The 17,984-nt window shown below is 39.8% G+C and overlaps 1 protein-coding gene across 1 annotated transcript in view; it reads right to left on the bottom strand.

The window, feature by feature from the left end:
• The window catches only part of LRRC1 (leucine rich repeat containing 1), a 69,982-nt gene that overhangs the window by 43,208 nt on the left and 8,790 nt on the right, over nt 1-17,984 (bottom strand). Inside the window, exon 2 of the mRNA XM_021551257.3 lies at nt 11,245-11,362. Within this exon, the coding sequence (XP_021406932.1) occupies nt 11,245-11,362 (118 nt within the window). The remainder of the gene's footprint in view (nt 1-11,244; nt 11,363-17,984) is intronic.

A 17,984-nucleotide genomic window follows, 5' to 3' on the forward strand; every position in this document is an offset into this window, starting at 1 on the left:
ACCTGTCTTACAAATAAAGGCTGAGGGACCTGGGCCTGTTCACCTCAAGAAGAGGTAACTGAGAAGGGAACTCAACAATGCCTATCAGTATCTGAAGGGAAGGTGTCAAGAGGATGTTTCCAGGCTCTTCTTGGTGGTGCCAAGCAATAGGACAAATGACAACAGACAGAAACTGATGCACAGAAAGTTCCACCTGACTACAAGGAAAAGCATCTTTACTGTGCAGGTGACCAAACACTGAAACAGATTGCCCAGAGAGCTTATGGAGTCTTCTTCCTGGAAATATTCAAGAATCATCTGGACACAATCCTGTGCAAGGTGGTCTAGGATAATCCCTGCTTGAGCAGGGAGGTTGGATGAATGACCCACTGTGATCCCTTCCAGTATTACCCATTCTCTGATTTTGCAAAGTGCATTTTCCTCCCCCTCACTTGATTCTTTTTCACTATTCGTTTCTCTCCTCTGCCTATCTGGACAAAAGGATGGACAAAAATTCAGCGCAGCTCTCTGAAGCAAGGCTCATTATACATTTACTGAATTCAAAAAGGTTGAAAAGTAACTCATTTTCATTGCCAAGCATCTTAAAAAGATTTCTCAAGCAAAACACAAGTTAAGACACTTCATCACAACGTGTGAAGATTAGTGCAACACTGCACTGTAAATTAATTCAGAAGAGAAAAGAAGAGGCAGACTCTACTGTATCACAAAAAACCAGTGATAATTGCAGCAGAGAAGATAATATATAATAAAACCACTGACATAATCAACTGGAATGCAGCAGAGGATATTAAAATATATAAATAAGTCCTTGTGTCTCTTGATGAATTAAGAACCTTTCACCATTAGTGTTGAGTACTCAATTTTGTTACAGACATTAACATATACGTACCTGCCAATATCAGCAACAGTAAGGTTGAATACTTTTCTTGCCACTGCTGGATAACCAGCTCAAATCCTAAATAAGTATCTAGGATTCTTCTAATGCTACACTCTGATGAATGCTTTGCATTTACATGATGCCCCAGATGTTCTGGCATGCAGATTGTGCAGCACTGCTAATAATAAAGCCATAAACCAAACATAAGCCCTGTGACGTGTGACAGTACAGATACACTGAAAGCAGAAATGAAGTTGTGGCAGCAGCACTGGATCAAAATCAAGCTCAGCAGTCATGTATACAAGAGGGCATGTGTCCCCTTCTCCATCCAAAACATCTCTTCAGATGTTTATATGTTTATTGTTAGAGTTTGCACAAGAATTTGCTAACAATTTAGTAAGCCATGCACAAGTAACTTTAGAAGTAAGTTTGACACTAGGGAATTCTGTACTGCCTAGATAAGGAAATTACTCCTAAAATTCCTTCTGATTGATGATAATCCTTTCCTCTTCCCTCCCCACCACCACCCCCTTTTTTTTTTTTTTGAAGGTTTTTACAACAGTTACATCACTCAATCCACATTCCTCCAGTTTTCTTCCCCTGATGGCTGGGAGGGTTATTTTTAAACTGATAAAATTTTTGTATGGCACATTTTTCCAGCATTCTGTATTAAATGTCAAGAACTGATAATATTGCATCTACACAAAGGCTACACTACAGCCAGCATCCTTTATACATCCTGAATTTAATATAATTTCCAACACCTAATCAATATGACAACAGCAACAACCAGGAGAGTCCTAGGCTGTGACAGGGCTGCCAGACCAGAGCTACTCAAACAGCAACTCTCGAGTAAAAGAGTAAAAGTAAAAAAAAATATTTTTGCAAGAACTTTGCTGAATTCTCAGATATGAGAGATGCCCCATGTCCCTCAGGGAGAGTTTACCACGCTGAGGAGTCCTTCAGGGAGCAGCTACTGATGCAGTCACATTTTCCAGCTATGAAAGCAACACAGAGCACCAAGTGTTAGGAACCTGAAGCTGACACACTGCATACACCCCAGCCAAAATCAGCTGAACAGACCTGATTTACCTGGTCATAGTGGAAAGTCCACCAAGAGGTATACACAGCATTTTTACATAAGACAGAACACCTTTAACTGCTTAGCAACTAGTAGCAATTCATAAATGTAATTCAGCAGCTGATTAGTTTATACCAAATTTATACCCAAGGAAGACCATTCTAGACTCAAAGACTGTGAATCCATACAGCATTATCCCTCAGGAGAGATAGCCAACAGCAAACCAGGTCTCATTCATCCAATTCAGTACACAGATTATTTTTCATCCTCCTCTTTTCACATATATAATATACATTATCAACTATGGTATTTACACATACACCCACACACCCCACACACACAAAAGGTCCACTGAAGCATTAAGGACTGCAACACTTAAATGATTTAGGAGCCTTAAGGTTCTCTTTTCACTTCCAGGGAAGTTACTGTGTGCCACCCACCTTCTAGAGGGATCTCTTGAGAAGCCTGCCCTTGGAAAAGCTGTTTTCCAGCCCTGCTCTCCACCTCTCCTCCCTCTATTAAACATGGAACAAAACAGCCCACTTTTTCAAATACCTTTCAAGTGGGAATTTGTGCTGCAAGCATTTGTTTGTCTTTCTGAAGGGCTCTCTGGCTGGAAAGCCCAGCTGAGCAGGCTGCTGTATCACAGATGTCCCTACTACATCTCTTTACCCTCTCAAGACCAGCCACGTGCAGCTCCCAAGGGTCTGATCCTGCAGGGGGAAGGGATGGAAGAAGGTTACTCATCCTCTTCCTCCATTTCCATACTGAGATCTTGTCATTCGCATTCATCAGACAGGTTTCCCTTTTTTTTAAAACCAGGAGGCTCTGCTACTAGTCCTGAAGTCAAAGTAATCAACCTCTTTCAATGAAGTGCTACAGGTTTTGGGGCACAATGTGACACCAGTCATGTGGTTCTTGCAAAGTCTGTTGAGATTAAGTGGTTCTTGAACAGGTTGTAACATTTTCCTCTTCAGGCTCTGAGGCTGAGGATATACAACAAAACAAGAGAGAAAGCTCTTTCAAGACCTGTCTTTAAAGCTTTAAGGAAAATTCACCAACAGGTTCAGGTTGCGTTTTCTCAAGTAAATCCCTTACTGAATAATTAACAAGAAACTGAAGAGACATGTCTCATTTCTCCTCCTCACTGCTTCTGGAAAAATCCCTTTTCAAAACAACAGGAGCACCAGGGACAAAGTCCTCACAAAACAGCATTTCACACATACATTTATATTAGACATGTTACTTGAAAGAAAACTGTGCAGGGACATAAGAACAAGCTGGGTTTTTGAACAGAACAGACTGTCCTTCTCAGCTGCAGCAAGCACCAGGAACAGTGATCAGCAGAGGTAAATCCGAAACAGGAGGAATAAGGAAGGGTGGGAGAGAGGGAAGAGCTGGAAGACCAGATCACAAGGGAACAATAGTTCCAGTTCAATTAAGTGGAAGAGCCAAAGCTTGACAACAAATTTATGTATTCTACCTTTTTACTTATAAAAAATAAAGAGTCAAGAGTTACCCAGAAGCGTTAATGGAAATATTTTTATAAGAATTTCCACCTTGGACCTCAAGGACAATAGGAATTAAATACTTTTAGTCTGAGAAGTAAGGGTAAAAAATGTGAAAACTAGTATTCTACCTACGAAGCTGTGGATAAGAGACAGTGTTTTAACAGCAAAGTTCCAGATTTATTCCAGATTAATTCTTCAGTAACTTCATTGTCATGTCATCTTACATTCTCAATAAAATAGAAAACAAAACCCAAGCTAATCTGTGAATACAAGAATTAACAACTTCTGTCTCCAGACTACCATTTTATGATCTCTAATCTAGATTATCCAGAAAATTAAGTCTTTGTTTTATGTCACTCCTATACGTACTGTCTGATGTTTAACACTCCAGCTGACACTTGAGGCAGGCCTAAGGTTTCTGCCTCCAACTTGGCCTGCTCCTCTCCATGCTTTCCTTTGAATTTGTATAAAGGCACTATTGCTAGATGCACACTTAAGTACATCAGCAAAGCCTCATCAGAAAGAATAATTAAATCTGGCAGAACATGCCATGATGGAAAAATCCACTTTTCTATAATCCATTTAAAAATAACATCTTCTAGAATTCTCTAATTAAATTATTCCATCATGAGATTTCATTTATCTTATCTTTCTCAATCACACTCAGCACTTGCTGCTTCTGCCTTCTCCTTGACGAGAAGCCCTGTGCAAGGACATGGTCCAGTAATTTCTCTCCTTACCTTACTTCTCTTGCTGCGTATAAAGTTCTCCTCTTCCTCCAACCTACTGACATCAAATGAATTATAGTGACACAGATTCACAAATCAGATTCACTTTTACATCACTTTTTCAAACTAAGAATTTCTACATGTCTGAGGCACTTTGCAGAGCTCCAGAGTCCAAAAGTAATTTGCAGTGTTTCTTTCTTCCCTAATATGCTCCTTTGCATTGACCCATAAACCTCATATGTAAGACATTAAAGTGATGTTTTTAAGCACAAATTTTAAACTAACCTCAAGGGAGAAATGGGAGATAATACAAAGAAAAAGTATGTTACAAGAAATTAGACATGTTAAAAAAACCCAACCCCAACATCAAAACTCAAACATGCAACACAATTATTAGCAATCAACCATCTAAAAGAAAAAAAAAAATCTCTTATCTCCAAGCCTGCTTTGCTTCCATTAGCACAAAAAAATCCCCAAACTCCCCACAAAAGTTACTCTAACACCTTATAAAACACAGCAGCCTCTGGAGGAGTGTTCCATCACTTTTAGGTGTACACACAGGGTTGCAGCAACTGCATTCACAGGATGCTTTCTTGTAAGGTAAGACATGTCCATGCAGGAGTAGGAGAGCAATTCTTGTTTGCCTCTAAGCACTCACTTGGACACAAATCAGTTCAGAAGGCAAACAAGCAACATCCAGCACTTACATATGTTAACAAAATAGATGCATTTGTCAACTATACTGCCTTCCAACACAGCTGCTGCCTTGAGCTTTTTTCCTTGCCCACTGAGCAAGACAGCATCAATTCCCATCTTTTTCTTAGCATTCTAGGTTTTGCTATTTGCCACCAGACCTGCATCAGCACATTCATGTTAAGGCAGCTGGTGGGAGGCAGAGAAGAAGAGGATGTCATGGAGGAAGTCTCTGCTCAGATGCTATGGAAATGCAACAGAGATGGACCGCCAGACTCCAGGCAAGAGCACAAAGAAACAGCAGCAGCTGCCAGACAAGAGAGCAGAGTCCATGTGAAGCTGCAGGACAAGATCAGAAGACTCAAAAGTGCTTCCCCTACTTAGCTTATCTCTTCACTGTCAACAAAAAAAAATAAAAAATAGCTGGATCACCAGCCCAGGCTGAACCAAAACAAGTGTTCAAGCCTTTCCTCCATCAGAATATCTAGTTTGAAAAAATACTGGTTATCCTGTTTTCAGTAGGGGAGAGGAAAAAGGGAACACTTCCTCAGTTTGAGGGCAGAAGGGAAGGATCCTGCAATACAGATGACAAGCATACCTTGGAGAGCAGGTGGCTGAATTAAAAAGGAAAAGCACTGATGTGCAGGCACTGATACAAACAAGTGAGCTGAGCCTCAGACAGCAAAGCAAAGATTCTACATCCCACTTCAGCAAGATGGGCTGATCGATGCTCTGCAGGAAAGCTTCTGCCTATTCACCTGGCCCTCTAATTACTTGTTGAGTAAAATTTACCTATCACACAATGCATGTGGTGTCCTGAGGATGACCAAGGTCTCTAAAGAGACTTTCAATTGGGTTGTAAAGTGACTAAAACCAATAAATACTTCAAATAAAAAGCAGAAATATTAGATTGCCTGCAGCTGAAAGAAGGACAGTTAAATACCATTGTCATAGAGTTCTCCAAGCACTCTGAGAGCTAAAGACAAAACAAAATCTAAGTTTCTAAATTTGCAACTGTGATCCATTTTGAAAGAAGGAGAACTTAACAATAAGGGTCATGGAGCACTTGGGATACTGGTCTTCTAGAGATTGACTTCCGAAGTCTTGGATGCTGCTCAAACCTTGCACGGCAGTAATATTGTCTTTTCTCACACAGTGTAGTGATTATTGACATGCTTGTGAGGAACCATCTCTACTGTTATGGTAATCCTAAAGTAGCATATTTATCTTTGGTTAAACCTGTAATTATTTTCATATAAATGACAGCATATGGCAACTGTGTGGAGAGAAGATTTTGAAATGTAAATATCCTCATGTTGCAAAACTTGTGTCCTGAACAACCACACTATCAATACAGCCATAAACTTAGTTTAACCAGAAACTGCAAAAACAAGTAGCGACCAATATATCATGTACCCAGAATTCATTTCTAAGGTGAATTCATGAAATATGAACTGTATACATTAAACAAACAGTATTATTCTTATTGGCTATCATAGTAAAGAATTGTGTTGAGATTTTGCTATCAAGGATCATGCAGAGCCAAATACAGTTTAACAAGATGTGCCCACACACAGATTTCCTCAGTAGATGCCACAGCCAAACCCGTCACTCCTCAGTTCACAAAGTAACATACTTCAGCTGCACAGAGAGCTGAATCAGCAAACAGAACAGGAATAATCTATCTACCAATAAGATAAACAATTTAAGTCTCCCACTGCATTCACACTTGCATCTTTTCCACAGTCTTGAGTCTTGGGGCTTGGACATAACACCAAACTGCAAGGCTACAGACCACTCCCACAGAAGACCACACCACCTGAGTCTCCTTGCCTGCTGCCAGATGGAAAGTCACTACAGACAGTCAGTGCAAAACTGCCAGCAGAGCTACTACCCATGCTATGGGCTTGCATGACCAAGGCCTTGGTATACACGTTCAGTGGAAGCAAGAGGAGCAGCAGAAAAGCTGCCAGGCTTTGATCACAAATAGACAGCAACTCCCAGGTAGACACAGAAGTGCAAGAAGCTCCTCTTCTATAAAAGCAACAGAGTCAGCCTGCATCAGAGAAAGGGCTGGACAGCAGGACAGTTCAAATGGCACTCCTGAAGCTGAGAAGGATAGGAAGACCACTCCAGTGCCTAATTCCTACTATCCTAGCTCACAGTGATTTTCTTTTTACGCTAAAAGAGCTGAATGAAACAATCTGTCAATGGCTGTGAAAGGTGGAACATTAGGAACAAAAAAACTGGCTTCCACAGCACACCTGTTAAGAAAAAAGTGTGCAGGATATAAATTTATTTTGAATAAGAATACAACAATTAAATTAACACCTTCAGGAGCATGCCTTATCGTGACAAAAACACATCAGTGGAGCTTGGAGGATTTAGTATTTGTCAAAGGCAAACAATACCTTTTCTTGGAGAAGAGGGATACTAAAAAGGATTGCACCACCTCTGCAAGAACATAGCATACATGTATAGTATACATAATCCTGAATATCAGCATGCTAAATTAACTACAGAACTACATATAAATTAACTACAGAAACTTTATGCATTGCCCCTCCTGTCTAGAAGAAGCTACAGAACAAGAAAAGCCATTAACATTTTAAAAAACCCGGGATAGCAGGGCTCTAAGCTTTAAGAATTTGGCCTCCAGGGGTTGTGCAAGAAGAAAAGGGGGGATGGAGTCACTGAAGGAGTAGCATGGGTAGTAACCTTCGACAACTCACAGGTATCTGAAACACAGGGCATGCCTTTGGAAGAAAGGGAAGCTAAATGAAGTGCCAGTCGACACACCAGGAAAGATCTGCAGAAATTCGAGCACATCGTGACTGTGCTTAGAGCAAAACCTCCCCTTCCATCATGAGAGCAAAGACTCAATGTAAAGCACCTGAGCCCTACCCAAACTTTAGGGTCATCAAGCAATACTTCAGTGACCCAGTGTCTTCACAGAATTCACCCATTCTGATATGAGAATCCAAAAAGAGATTTAATCAACCCTGGCGAGTGTGAGGGAACCAGCAGTAGCTTCAGATACACAGCAGGTGAGTATCTATCTCAGAAGATTCCTCGGGGAACATGACTGAGTTTCAGACATGTTTTGCCAGCAAGTCAAAAGCTCAGGCGTGTACTGTTGAAATCCTACAAGTCTGTTTTCTTTAGCCTTATAATGAGTACATGAGCTTTTTGAACAACTTGATATCAAGAAGCAGAAATAAATTGCATTGCCAAATAACCTTCAAAGTGTTCACCATCACTATGCTGTTTTCTTAGCATAGCTTCTCTGCCTTCTTATTCCAGTCCTTGATTCATCCTTTCAACCTTAGCACAAATAACAGCCTCAGCCAGACTAGAAAAGCACAGTAGGGATGCTTCCTAGGAAAATCTGCATGAACACATGGGCTTTTCAGGGCATGAGAAATAGCATCACCATGCAAATATTCCAGGAAAAGTTTAAGAATATATGGCTGCTAGCCTTCCCAAATCCTTTTCCTTCTGCATCACCGAGACTATCCTTACCCTCCCCAGACTTCTCTCACATACACAGCAAGCATCAAATTTACATCTATTCAAGATTTTTTAGTTTTATTTCTTTGAAGGATTTTTGTAGTTCTAGATTCACTCATTAACCAAGAAACTACTTGAAGAATTAATTATTGTAGCACATTTTTAACATATATACTATGTCTTGAGCATTTTAAAACACCTGAGAATTTAAGAGAGACATTTCAAAGTTTCCCTATGGACCCTTCCCCCAAGAGTCTACAAAGCAAGGCTATTTATACAGCACATAATGCTGTATGGCACAGGTGTACAGTATATTTTTGATACCTCCAAAGATCAGCAGGGACCAATCCCTCCTCTAGATTCAGCACCTCATGGCTGCTCCAAGCACAGCTGGCCACTGCAGCTTGAGGAGCACCCAAGTCCACCCATATGACATACCCACCATCTCAAGTGGCTTCAAAGATCGTATGTTGGCCAAAGGGTTATAAAACAGGAGAAAGGAAGACATGTTACCATTTTATTATGGCAGAAATGGAAGTACTCTGTTTTTTCAAAACCCTTTCTTCCTTCTGTGATGAGAGGTTAAACTAGAAAAAGCTATTCCCGTGCAGAGAATATTAAATGAATTTATATCTGCATTTTTAAGCTCTTGAGAAAACAGAATGGCCAGAACTGAAGGCAATTAGTGCACCAAACCAGACAACTAGAACAACAAAAAACACAGAACAATGATCTCTTATTTCCCAAGCTCAGATGTCACCATTACACTTTCCTATTCATGCAGCATACTGCATTTTGAAAAGCAGGACTGTTTTTCTCTGCCTGAAAGGAATATGAAGAGTTCCTATTTTTTTTTTTCCCTAAGTAGTTTTGGGCAGTCAGAAAAGCAAAACCTTTTGGAGTGCAAACCACTGAACAGGACAAACCTGTGGCGGGTTTAGAATGAGACATGCTGGAGGGTGTATTCAAAATACAAAGCTAATAAATAAAAATACCGTAAATCTCAAAAACCTTTTGCGAGAATTCCCCCTGCAGCATCCCAGATGGTGTGTGTTTTGCCTTTTGATTTGGAGAACCATTAGACAATCATAAAAATGGCCAAACAGTGGAAAGTGAAACTAGTTATCTTCTGTCACAGCCCCCCTGCACCACACTGTACAGCGCATATTTAATTTGCACAGGGAAACGGTATCAGTCACCTTCTGCAATGAACCACAGAGAAAAGAAAGCAATGCAATAAAATGGGTAATTAACACTGAACCTTGGATATAGGAAAGGAACTGCTCCCTGCCACCTGCATTAGATCAACCTATCACTGGTAAAATACTTCCCTGTGCAGAAACTTCTAATGACACACGCATCTACCCAGCCATAAACATTCACACCATCTGCTCTTGTTACAGTTGAGTTCTCAAGCCAACTTCCAAGTCAGGCTGACAAGAGTTCACATGGCTCTGATCCACCAGCTCATTTCCAGCTAGTTATTCATTTGCAAAGAGAACTACGAAGCCAACAGAGGGTTTCTTTTTGTATAAAGTCTGTCACTGACAGCACCCAACTCAGCCAAACTCAGTAGCCAAATACCACATCAACTAATGTTCATGTATTTCTAAAATGTTTTAACTAATCTGTCTCTTTAGACTCTGGGGTTTTTTCCAGTTTTCCTCTCTTAAAAGGTTTTCCTAATGTACAGAAAATTATATGGTTCACAGAATTTTTTCAGCAATTGCCTGAAGACTCATCACGCTTCATCAATTATATTATCAGATAAAGATAGAATTTAAAGCACCAAACAAATAAAGGAAATATGCAATAGAAAGGTAAAGTACAAACAATATTCTTCAGTCACAAAGAGTCGATGTGAAGTTAAACCATCAAGAAAAAAAGGCTCCCTGTTACACTGTTTATTTTCTTGAATATTCAATTACAACCCTCATTTATTTACAAGGTTACACAACTTTGATCGCTCCCACCCCTTCCATCACAGCTGAGAGAGCATTTTGTGCACATCCACTGGATGTAAGGAAGTAAAAATAGCTGACAGTTGCTCTAATTTGCTAACACAGATTCACTCTTTTGAGATCACTGGGTCAAAAGACTGCTTAAAGGTGACCCACCAGCCCCTGAACTTCTTGTAGAACTAGTAAGTTCACCAGGCCACAGAAAAAAAAAGATGTTTTCCCTCCATCACAATGCAGGACAATATATGCAGCAAGCGTTGCAAGCAAACAATAAACCCATGTTGTTTCTAATGACACATTTTAGAAGATAGATTCTCCCAGCATTCTTTTCTGAATTTATCTTTGCAGTTGACAAACAGACTGATTCGTCTTCCAAAAGTACAACCAGAAATACCACCAATCTGCCTCTTGCTAATCCCAGGTAAAGAGCAGAGCAGAGATAAAGAACTGGACTTCTAACCCACAGGCAGTCCCTTTTTTAGGACAGAAAACAGGTTGTTTTTTTTCAGCTTCTTTTTTTTTTTCTTTTTTTTTTTTTCCATCTCTAAATACCAGGCATTTCAGAGAGCATGGGAAAAGAAGTCAACATTGTGATAGATACACATATGAAACTACCACATTTTTTAAACTGGAAAATAAAGCAGGCTCTCAGAAACACAAAACTACATTCAAGCACTATTTTATTATTGTATTTCTACCACAAGCTCCCCTCTGCTCTTTTCCTCCATCTCTCTAGAACTACAGGTAAATCAATGAATCAGACAACCAAGTGTTCTGTAGAACACAGATAACAATTTCTGAGATAGAAAAACCCTACTGCCACAGTTTTCTAGACCATGTCATAGGACAGTAGAGAATCAAACAAATTAACCTTGGAGCTTACCATTTCGAGACAAATCAAGTTCCACCAGCTGCATAAAATTTGCTATTTCTGGAGGGAGACGTTGGATTTCATTATCACTAAGTCCAAGTTTCCGTAACTTCACAAGCTGGAAGAAAGGCTGAAAGAAAGAAAAAACTACATTTCAGAAAATATTCACATAACTCACATATAGGCATGATAAATGATGAGGAATAACTGGAATTACTTTTAAAATGTGAGCTAGTTAAAACTATTGCATGGCATTAGTCATGCAGATCACCTTCACACCAGTACCAGAATGCACATTTTGTTTTAATTTTCACATGCAGACAAACTATAACCTGTATTTTAGCTAAAATGAAAATGTATGTAAAAAAAATCCATAAAACTTGCTGTTAAAAATCATTGCAGATAGACACTAGCAAAATGCAGAGTGCCAGCTTAAAGTCATTAATGGGGCAAGGCTACCAAGCACAGTAATTAAAAGCATCCTAATTACACACCAGCGCTCATTAGGAAGTTAATGCACAGGGAGACTTCTAAAGAACAAGATCCAGAAAACCAATGAAGAGGGGCTGACAAGGTCTTCACCGGTGAACACCAAAACCAGCTAGGTTACAGAACCAGCTCCCCCAGGCAGCCTTTCTTTACAGCCCCAAACACCCTCTGTTCTATGGCCCAGTTTCAGAAGGACTAATGAAAGCTGGGCAGCATTTCAGGTCTTCTTTGCTTGAGGGAAAACCTAGCCCAGCCCTGCCCACGTGAGAACACGGCACACAATGCAAGATGAGAACATTCCCTGACCCCAGCTATGGGCTCATGGGGTCTGGCAGCTCCCAAGACAAAATAACAATCAAACAGGCCAAGCTGAAAGTCAGGTCAACCTCAGGACTGGGAGCAGCTGGTGACCGAAAAGGGAACATTTAAAACCCATTGAGATGTAGGTATTGCTAAGAAAGTTGTGGAGCTCTTATCACAACTTTCCTTTCTTCCAGGCAGGGCTTTCAGAAGAGCGACTGCAAGTGGTGAGGATTTGTGCAGAATGAAATTACTTTACACACAAGTCATCCTGATCAAAACTGAACACACTCCTCCAATTCTGAGTGAGTTTTCTGCTCCTGGAGTACATAGGGAGTCTGACCCAGCAGCCAAATGCGTGCATCTCGCCCACTCACAGCATGTGTGCCTGCCTGCACCCCCCATGGTTTTGCTACCTTAGGGTAATTGGAGGATATTGTACATTTGGGATACCCACTTACATTTCATCACCTGCAATCCCTTCTAGGGAATTAGCACCTCTCTTTGAGTTTTTACTTTATTTAGGTGATGGAATATATGCTCTAAACATCACTCAGATATGATTTTGATACAAAAAGGGGCAGTAAGGCATCTTACTAGGACACGAGGCAAAAGCAGTTTCATCAATCTGTATTACAATCTTATTTGTAGGCTTTCAATCTTATTTTTAGTGTCTTGTGGTCAAGATCATAAATCAAGTTAAGTGCGAAGTTTTGCAGTTTTGCATCAGTCTTTCAGTATACACTGTTTCACATACAAATAAACCACAACTGAAACAAATGTGTTTTCCCTCAAAAACATGGGTTCCTTTTAGGGAATAAGAAAGATAGAGCTTTAAAAAGTTTATAAACACTCGACAGTAAAAGATGCACCAGATTTGAATGTGGAATTTCAAAGGCATTTTTGAGTCAGAATGACACTCCTCTACCCTCCCCCATATTAAAAGTGCTCTTTAACAGAGTTGAAATTTTAAGAGGAATGTAAAATCCTCTATAATTCCATATTTTTAACTCCCTAAAAACTTATATTCCAATTAAAACAGGCACAAATACTTTTTAATCCTTCATAGTCCTCGAAAGATTCATAACTGCATTTTCATATCATTACCATTCTTACTTTAAAAGAAATGTAGGCCTTTCTCTAAATATTTATTAAAATTACTAAACCAAGAATCTATCAGAAGCTTAGAAAAGCACTTAAAGACATCACAGGAGTACGCTCCACAGGAGAGATCCCAATCTGTCCTAACACTCAAAAATAAATACTTGCCAAAATGTGTTCCTCAAAGCAGTGTATAGCTGCTAAATTATATGACAGTTATAAATATTGATGTTCTCCTACAAATCTTATCTGAGCAACAGTTGTCCCTGACAGATATTCAATGGCATGTGAGCAAAGACAGAAGGAACATGGTTAAAAGACAGAGCAGTCATCCAAAACCTCCGAAGAGTTGGATATCCTCAGGAAGGTTTGAGGCACTCACAGTACCACGTGTCAATGCAGTTTGTATTTATTAAATGTGCAGAGCACGAGTGCAACAAGTAATATTACACAGTATTTAAAGACATTCCTGTTTCTTCAGCTGACTACTACTTAAAAGAAAAATTAACTGGAAGCTTTATTTTCTTCCTGCATAACAATTTTTAATGAATAACACCATTTCCTAGATAAAATCAAACTGCAGTTACATGAATGGCATTTCTTTGAACTAATGGCTTGGGTTTTTTTCCTTTAAATTACAGAACTCAATCACTCTTGCATGTTTAATGCATCCTACTCTCATTTTGGTAACTGTTCTCCCTTTATCTAAGGCACATCATTAGTGCTCTGAAGCACTGCTGGAGAGGCAATCAACTCCTTTTGGCCATACATGTTTTACCTTCCAAAAGAGCCACAAAGGGAATGAAGGGAAAACAGGGAACAACAAGAATTAAAAGCTTACTCAATAAGAGTTCAACAAACATAAACATGTGTGTGTATATATATATATATATATATATATATATATATATATATATATGTATAGATGTGTATAAATACCTGTGATTTTTAAAATACATGCCAAGAAACATGTTCCTAATTTGATGTATCTAACACAGTTCTGTCTCTATTTGATAAGCTCTAACATGATTCAAAGTGCAATGGGGCTGTTGGCCAGAGCAGTATAGCCACCCAGCACGCTCTAATAGCTGGTTTTGATTGCAGACCCAATGCCTCTATGAGTATCTTGGCAACACTTGTAATGCTGTTTAGTTTAGTCAGCCTAATTAATAGTGCCTCAATGAGAAAAATAATGCCATGAGCATGAGCACTGAAGTAGCCTACAACTTGCTATTTAGCAACAGTTCCTGACCCTCAGCTGAAGCTTTTCCTTCTATCAAAGAATTTATAGAGGTTTCTATTCTATGGATTTTCTAAGAATATACATCTTGAAAGATCCCTTCACTCACTGGAAAACTAACCAAGACTCTCTCACTGAGACATGTATTTTAAAAAAAATTCAGTCTGACAAAATTGGGTCGACATCAGCCAACAGAAGGAAAAAAAGTAACAGATAAGTGCATGACTCACTGAAAGGTTTAAACAGACAGTGTGATCCCAGAGCCCTCATTTTTTATGCCTTTTTTTTTAAGAATACTGCTACAACTGGCACTCAATTCTAGGAAAAAAAAAAAATTTATATTTGAGCCAAACTAGTAGGATATTGTCTTCCGTGCAAGTGACCAAGAAAACATGTCTCCAGGTTTCTTTCAATGGTTCTCTTCCAAAACAAAAAATATTCATGCCTGAGAATTTGCCCTGAAAATTCAGCACCTTAGCTGATGGGAATTAAAAAGCATAAATGGAAATACATGAAAACAATAAACAATTGAAGTAAAACACATAGGAGGAAACAAAGACCTATTTGCAGCTAATGTTGTTAAGCAGAGGAGCAACATTTCAGCATCATCTGAGCTACTAGAGCCTTTGCGGTGCTAGAGACATGTCACACTCCAAACTCATCTGGCACAGGTAGCATAGCTAAATGTTTACTGTGTTAAGCAAAACATTTCTATAAAAAAGCTACTACTAGCAGCAAAGAGAATTAAAAATTAGAACCTTTACTAATTCTCACAATGGGCTAGCATAAGCAGTAGAAATTGGAATGAGATGTAAAGGAGAAAGAAAATTGCAAATTAATTTGTTCCATGGTTACATACATACCAAATAGGATGAGGGTTTGGTGGTTTTTTGCTTCTGGTTTGGTTTGGTTTTTTTTGCAGGCACTTGAGCTGTTGCTCAAGATTAAGACAAGATTAAGAATTTGTAAGCATTTGCTCTTATGTCAGATTTCCCTCAGATGCCAATATGGATTTTCCACATACACATGCTGCCTCAGCTTTCTAGCTTCTTCAGGCAATTACGTTGTTATATGAAAATGAATTAAGTAAGCTAAAAGACAGTATGTTATTAGATTCTGTTTCTTAAGTACTTCTGTTGCTTAATAATATATTTATTTCACCTGTTTTCCAAACTTACAAATGACCAACTAAAGACTATCTGTGCTTTAGAATTAAGTAGTACATAGTAATTTAAACACAGTTTAACTTCTAAATGCATTCTTATTTCAAATCTTATTTTAGGCTCCAGTTTCTTCTCTCACATTGTAAACAAAAATCAATGGGGACACCATTTCATTTGTTTATTTCCAATTACCAGCTATGTATCCTCCTTTGGTCATCAGATAAGGGAAATTACAGCAAATCCTTCCCCACACTTTTTATACTGCTTCAGAAAGATCTTTTTCTGAGGTCTTTCTTCAGGAAAACACAAGAGGTAATTTTGCTAAGCAAAGCAGTGAACAAGAGATAAGGCATCAAACCCACGAAACAACCTTGCGACACAGCTGCTCCCCAACAAGGTCCCTAGCCCCTTGCTTTTGGCCCCTAGAAGTTACCATTTTGTCTGCACTGTTGCAAGGCTTCAGTGAGAGCAGAGGAAGCCCAACTCATTTTAGGTGAACACACTGCTTGGTGGTCAGGACACCATAAGGAAAATAAGGATTAAATCCCATAGTGAAGCAGCACCACTGAATTCAAGCATTCAGCTTCCTTGGAATGGGTTTCATAACCAGGCTCCGGCACAAGCATACATTCACATCCCCCATCTGCCTGAAGGGCACAGGCGAAGAGGGAAGGGCGAGCTTTTCCTCATTCCTCTCCAATCCACTTCTGTCAAAGTCATCAACAGAAAGGTCTTTGACAAACTAGAAAGGCCTTTGGTCACTCAGTGCTAAGGATTGCTAAGGAGACAGGACACTCAGTGCCCTATACTCACCAACCGGTGGGATTTCAAATATCACTTCTACTCCAGCCAGCCAGTGGACATCCCAGTCTGGAGCTCTCAGCAAGTTGTAATGCACTCTGCACTCCACTCCAGCCTCAAGACATCATCCTCAGTCAAAATCCCCAAGTAACTTGTGAGCAAAAACTCCTTCTAGGATGCGATCCTGTACATCTGTCTTAAAATCCAACCCAGAGGCTTCTGCCAGTAGCACGGGTGGGAGCGCTGAAGAAAACCAGCAAGAGCACAGAAAACGGACACCTTTCTCACAGAAGCACATCCAAACTAGCTGCACAATAAAATGCTGAGGAAGCTGAATCCTACTCTGGATTCATGAAGTGTGAAAAGAGATCTCAGCCGACTCCAGTAAAGCCAAGCATGGGCATTATCAGTTTGGCATCTCCCACAAAGCCTGCTAGCAACATCAGGACCCCACAAATCACTGTCTGCTTTCATCTGAGAGCGAGGACATCTGGCAAAGGCAACAGGGTTTCACAAATATGGATCCCACGTAATCCTTTGGGCAGAACACACTTTAATTTTCAAATAAAATACTTCCTGAGATACTGAAACAATGCCTGAGGGCGGGACAAACTCACAGTGCAGGACAGCAGGGTCATGCAATTGATGACTCTGCATCAAAGAAGCAGCTGATGGACTTCCTCTGGAGCCATGAAGAGATGCAGCAGCAGCTGGTGATGGACAGCAGCACACAGACCTCTGCCTGCCTGTCTTGTGGCAGGCTGGCAAATGAACAACCACTCCATGCAGCTGAGGTCTCTAATTCTGTCTTCACATGTGCCATGAGCAAAACCAGAACTATTATATGTATTTGGCACGATGAAAGATTGTTTCACACACCCAGTCATGTATGCAGAATATATTCAAGCTATTGTTCTGGTCCTGCAACATTCTACTACCAACTTTGTCATCATGAATATTAATGAAAGACATCATGGAGATGGACATTTAAGCAGGAGTCCATACAAAACATTAACAAAATTATTAGATTTTACAACAAGATAAAAATATTAATGAAACATCATCATGGGCACATATCCTAAACAAAACCAGATGCTACAACCACTGTCTCTCACTCCAATGGGTACTTGAAATGAAAGCCGAAAAGAAAGATCAGCCAGGCAAGAAGGGCTGTGGTGGAAGGCCTATAGAAAACAGAGCAAAAATTATACCAATGCCTCACTGAAGCTAGGATTCAGCATTGACCTGCTATGCTTCTGACACCTCATTTTCAAAGCATTTGCTATTTTCTGAACCACTGACAAGGATGGGCCAATTGCAGGTCCTACTCTCAGTTGTTACTATTCCTTTTAAAAGACAAATAGGGGACTATCCACTCTGAAAAACCAATACATTGCAGCACTGAATCAAAATGCTGTGGTGCCAAGCAATGCATTGACCAGGCTGTTTCCTACTGTTCCTGGCAGACAAGGATTTACTTTCTCTTTTATGTCAATTAAGCAGAGGCAGTAAAGGTTAAAGAGCACTCCATGCTAGAGCTTTTTGTTACACCACAGTGGTGAGAGGGATTACCTCTGCCTTTAAGAGAAGCCAGAAAACATCCACTACAATGAAATACAGATTGATTGTACTTAAATGCATTTGCCATTTGGAGGAAA

This window comes from Lonchura striata, chromosome 3 (genome assembly GCF_046129695.1).
Source record: "Lonchura striata isolate bLonStr1 chromosome 3, bLonStr1.mat, whole genome shotgun sequence".
Taxonomy (NCBI): Eukaryota; Metazoa; Chordata; class Aves; order Passeriformes; family Estrildidae; genus Lonchura; species Lonchura striata.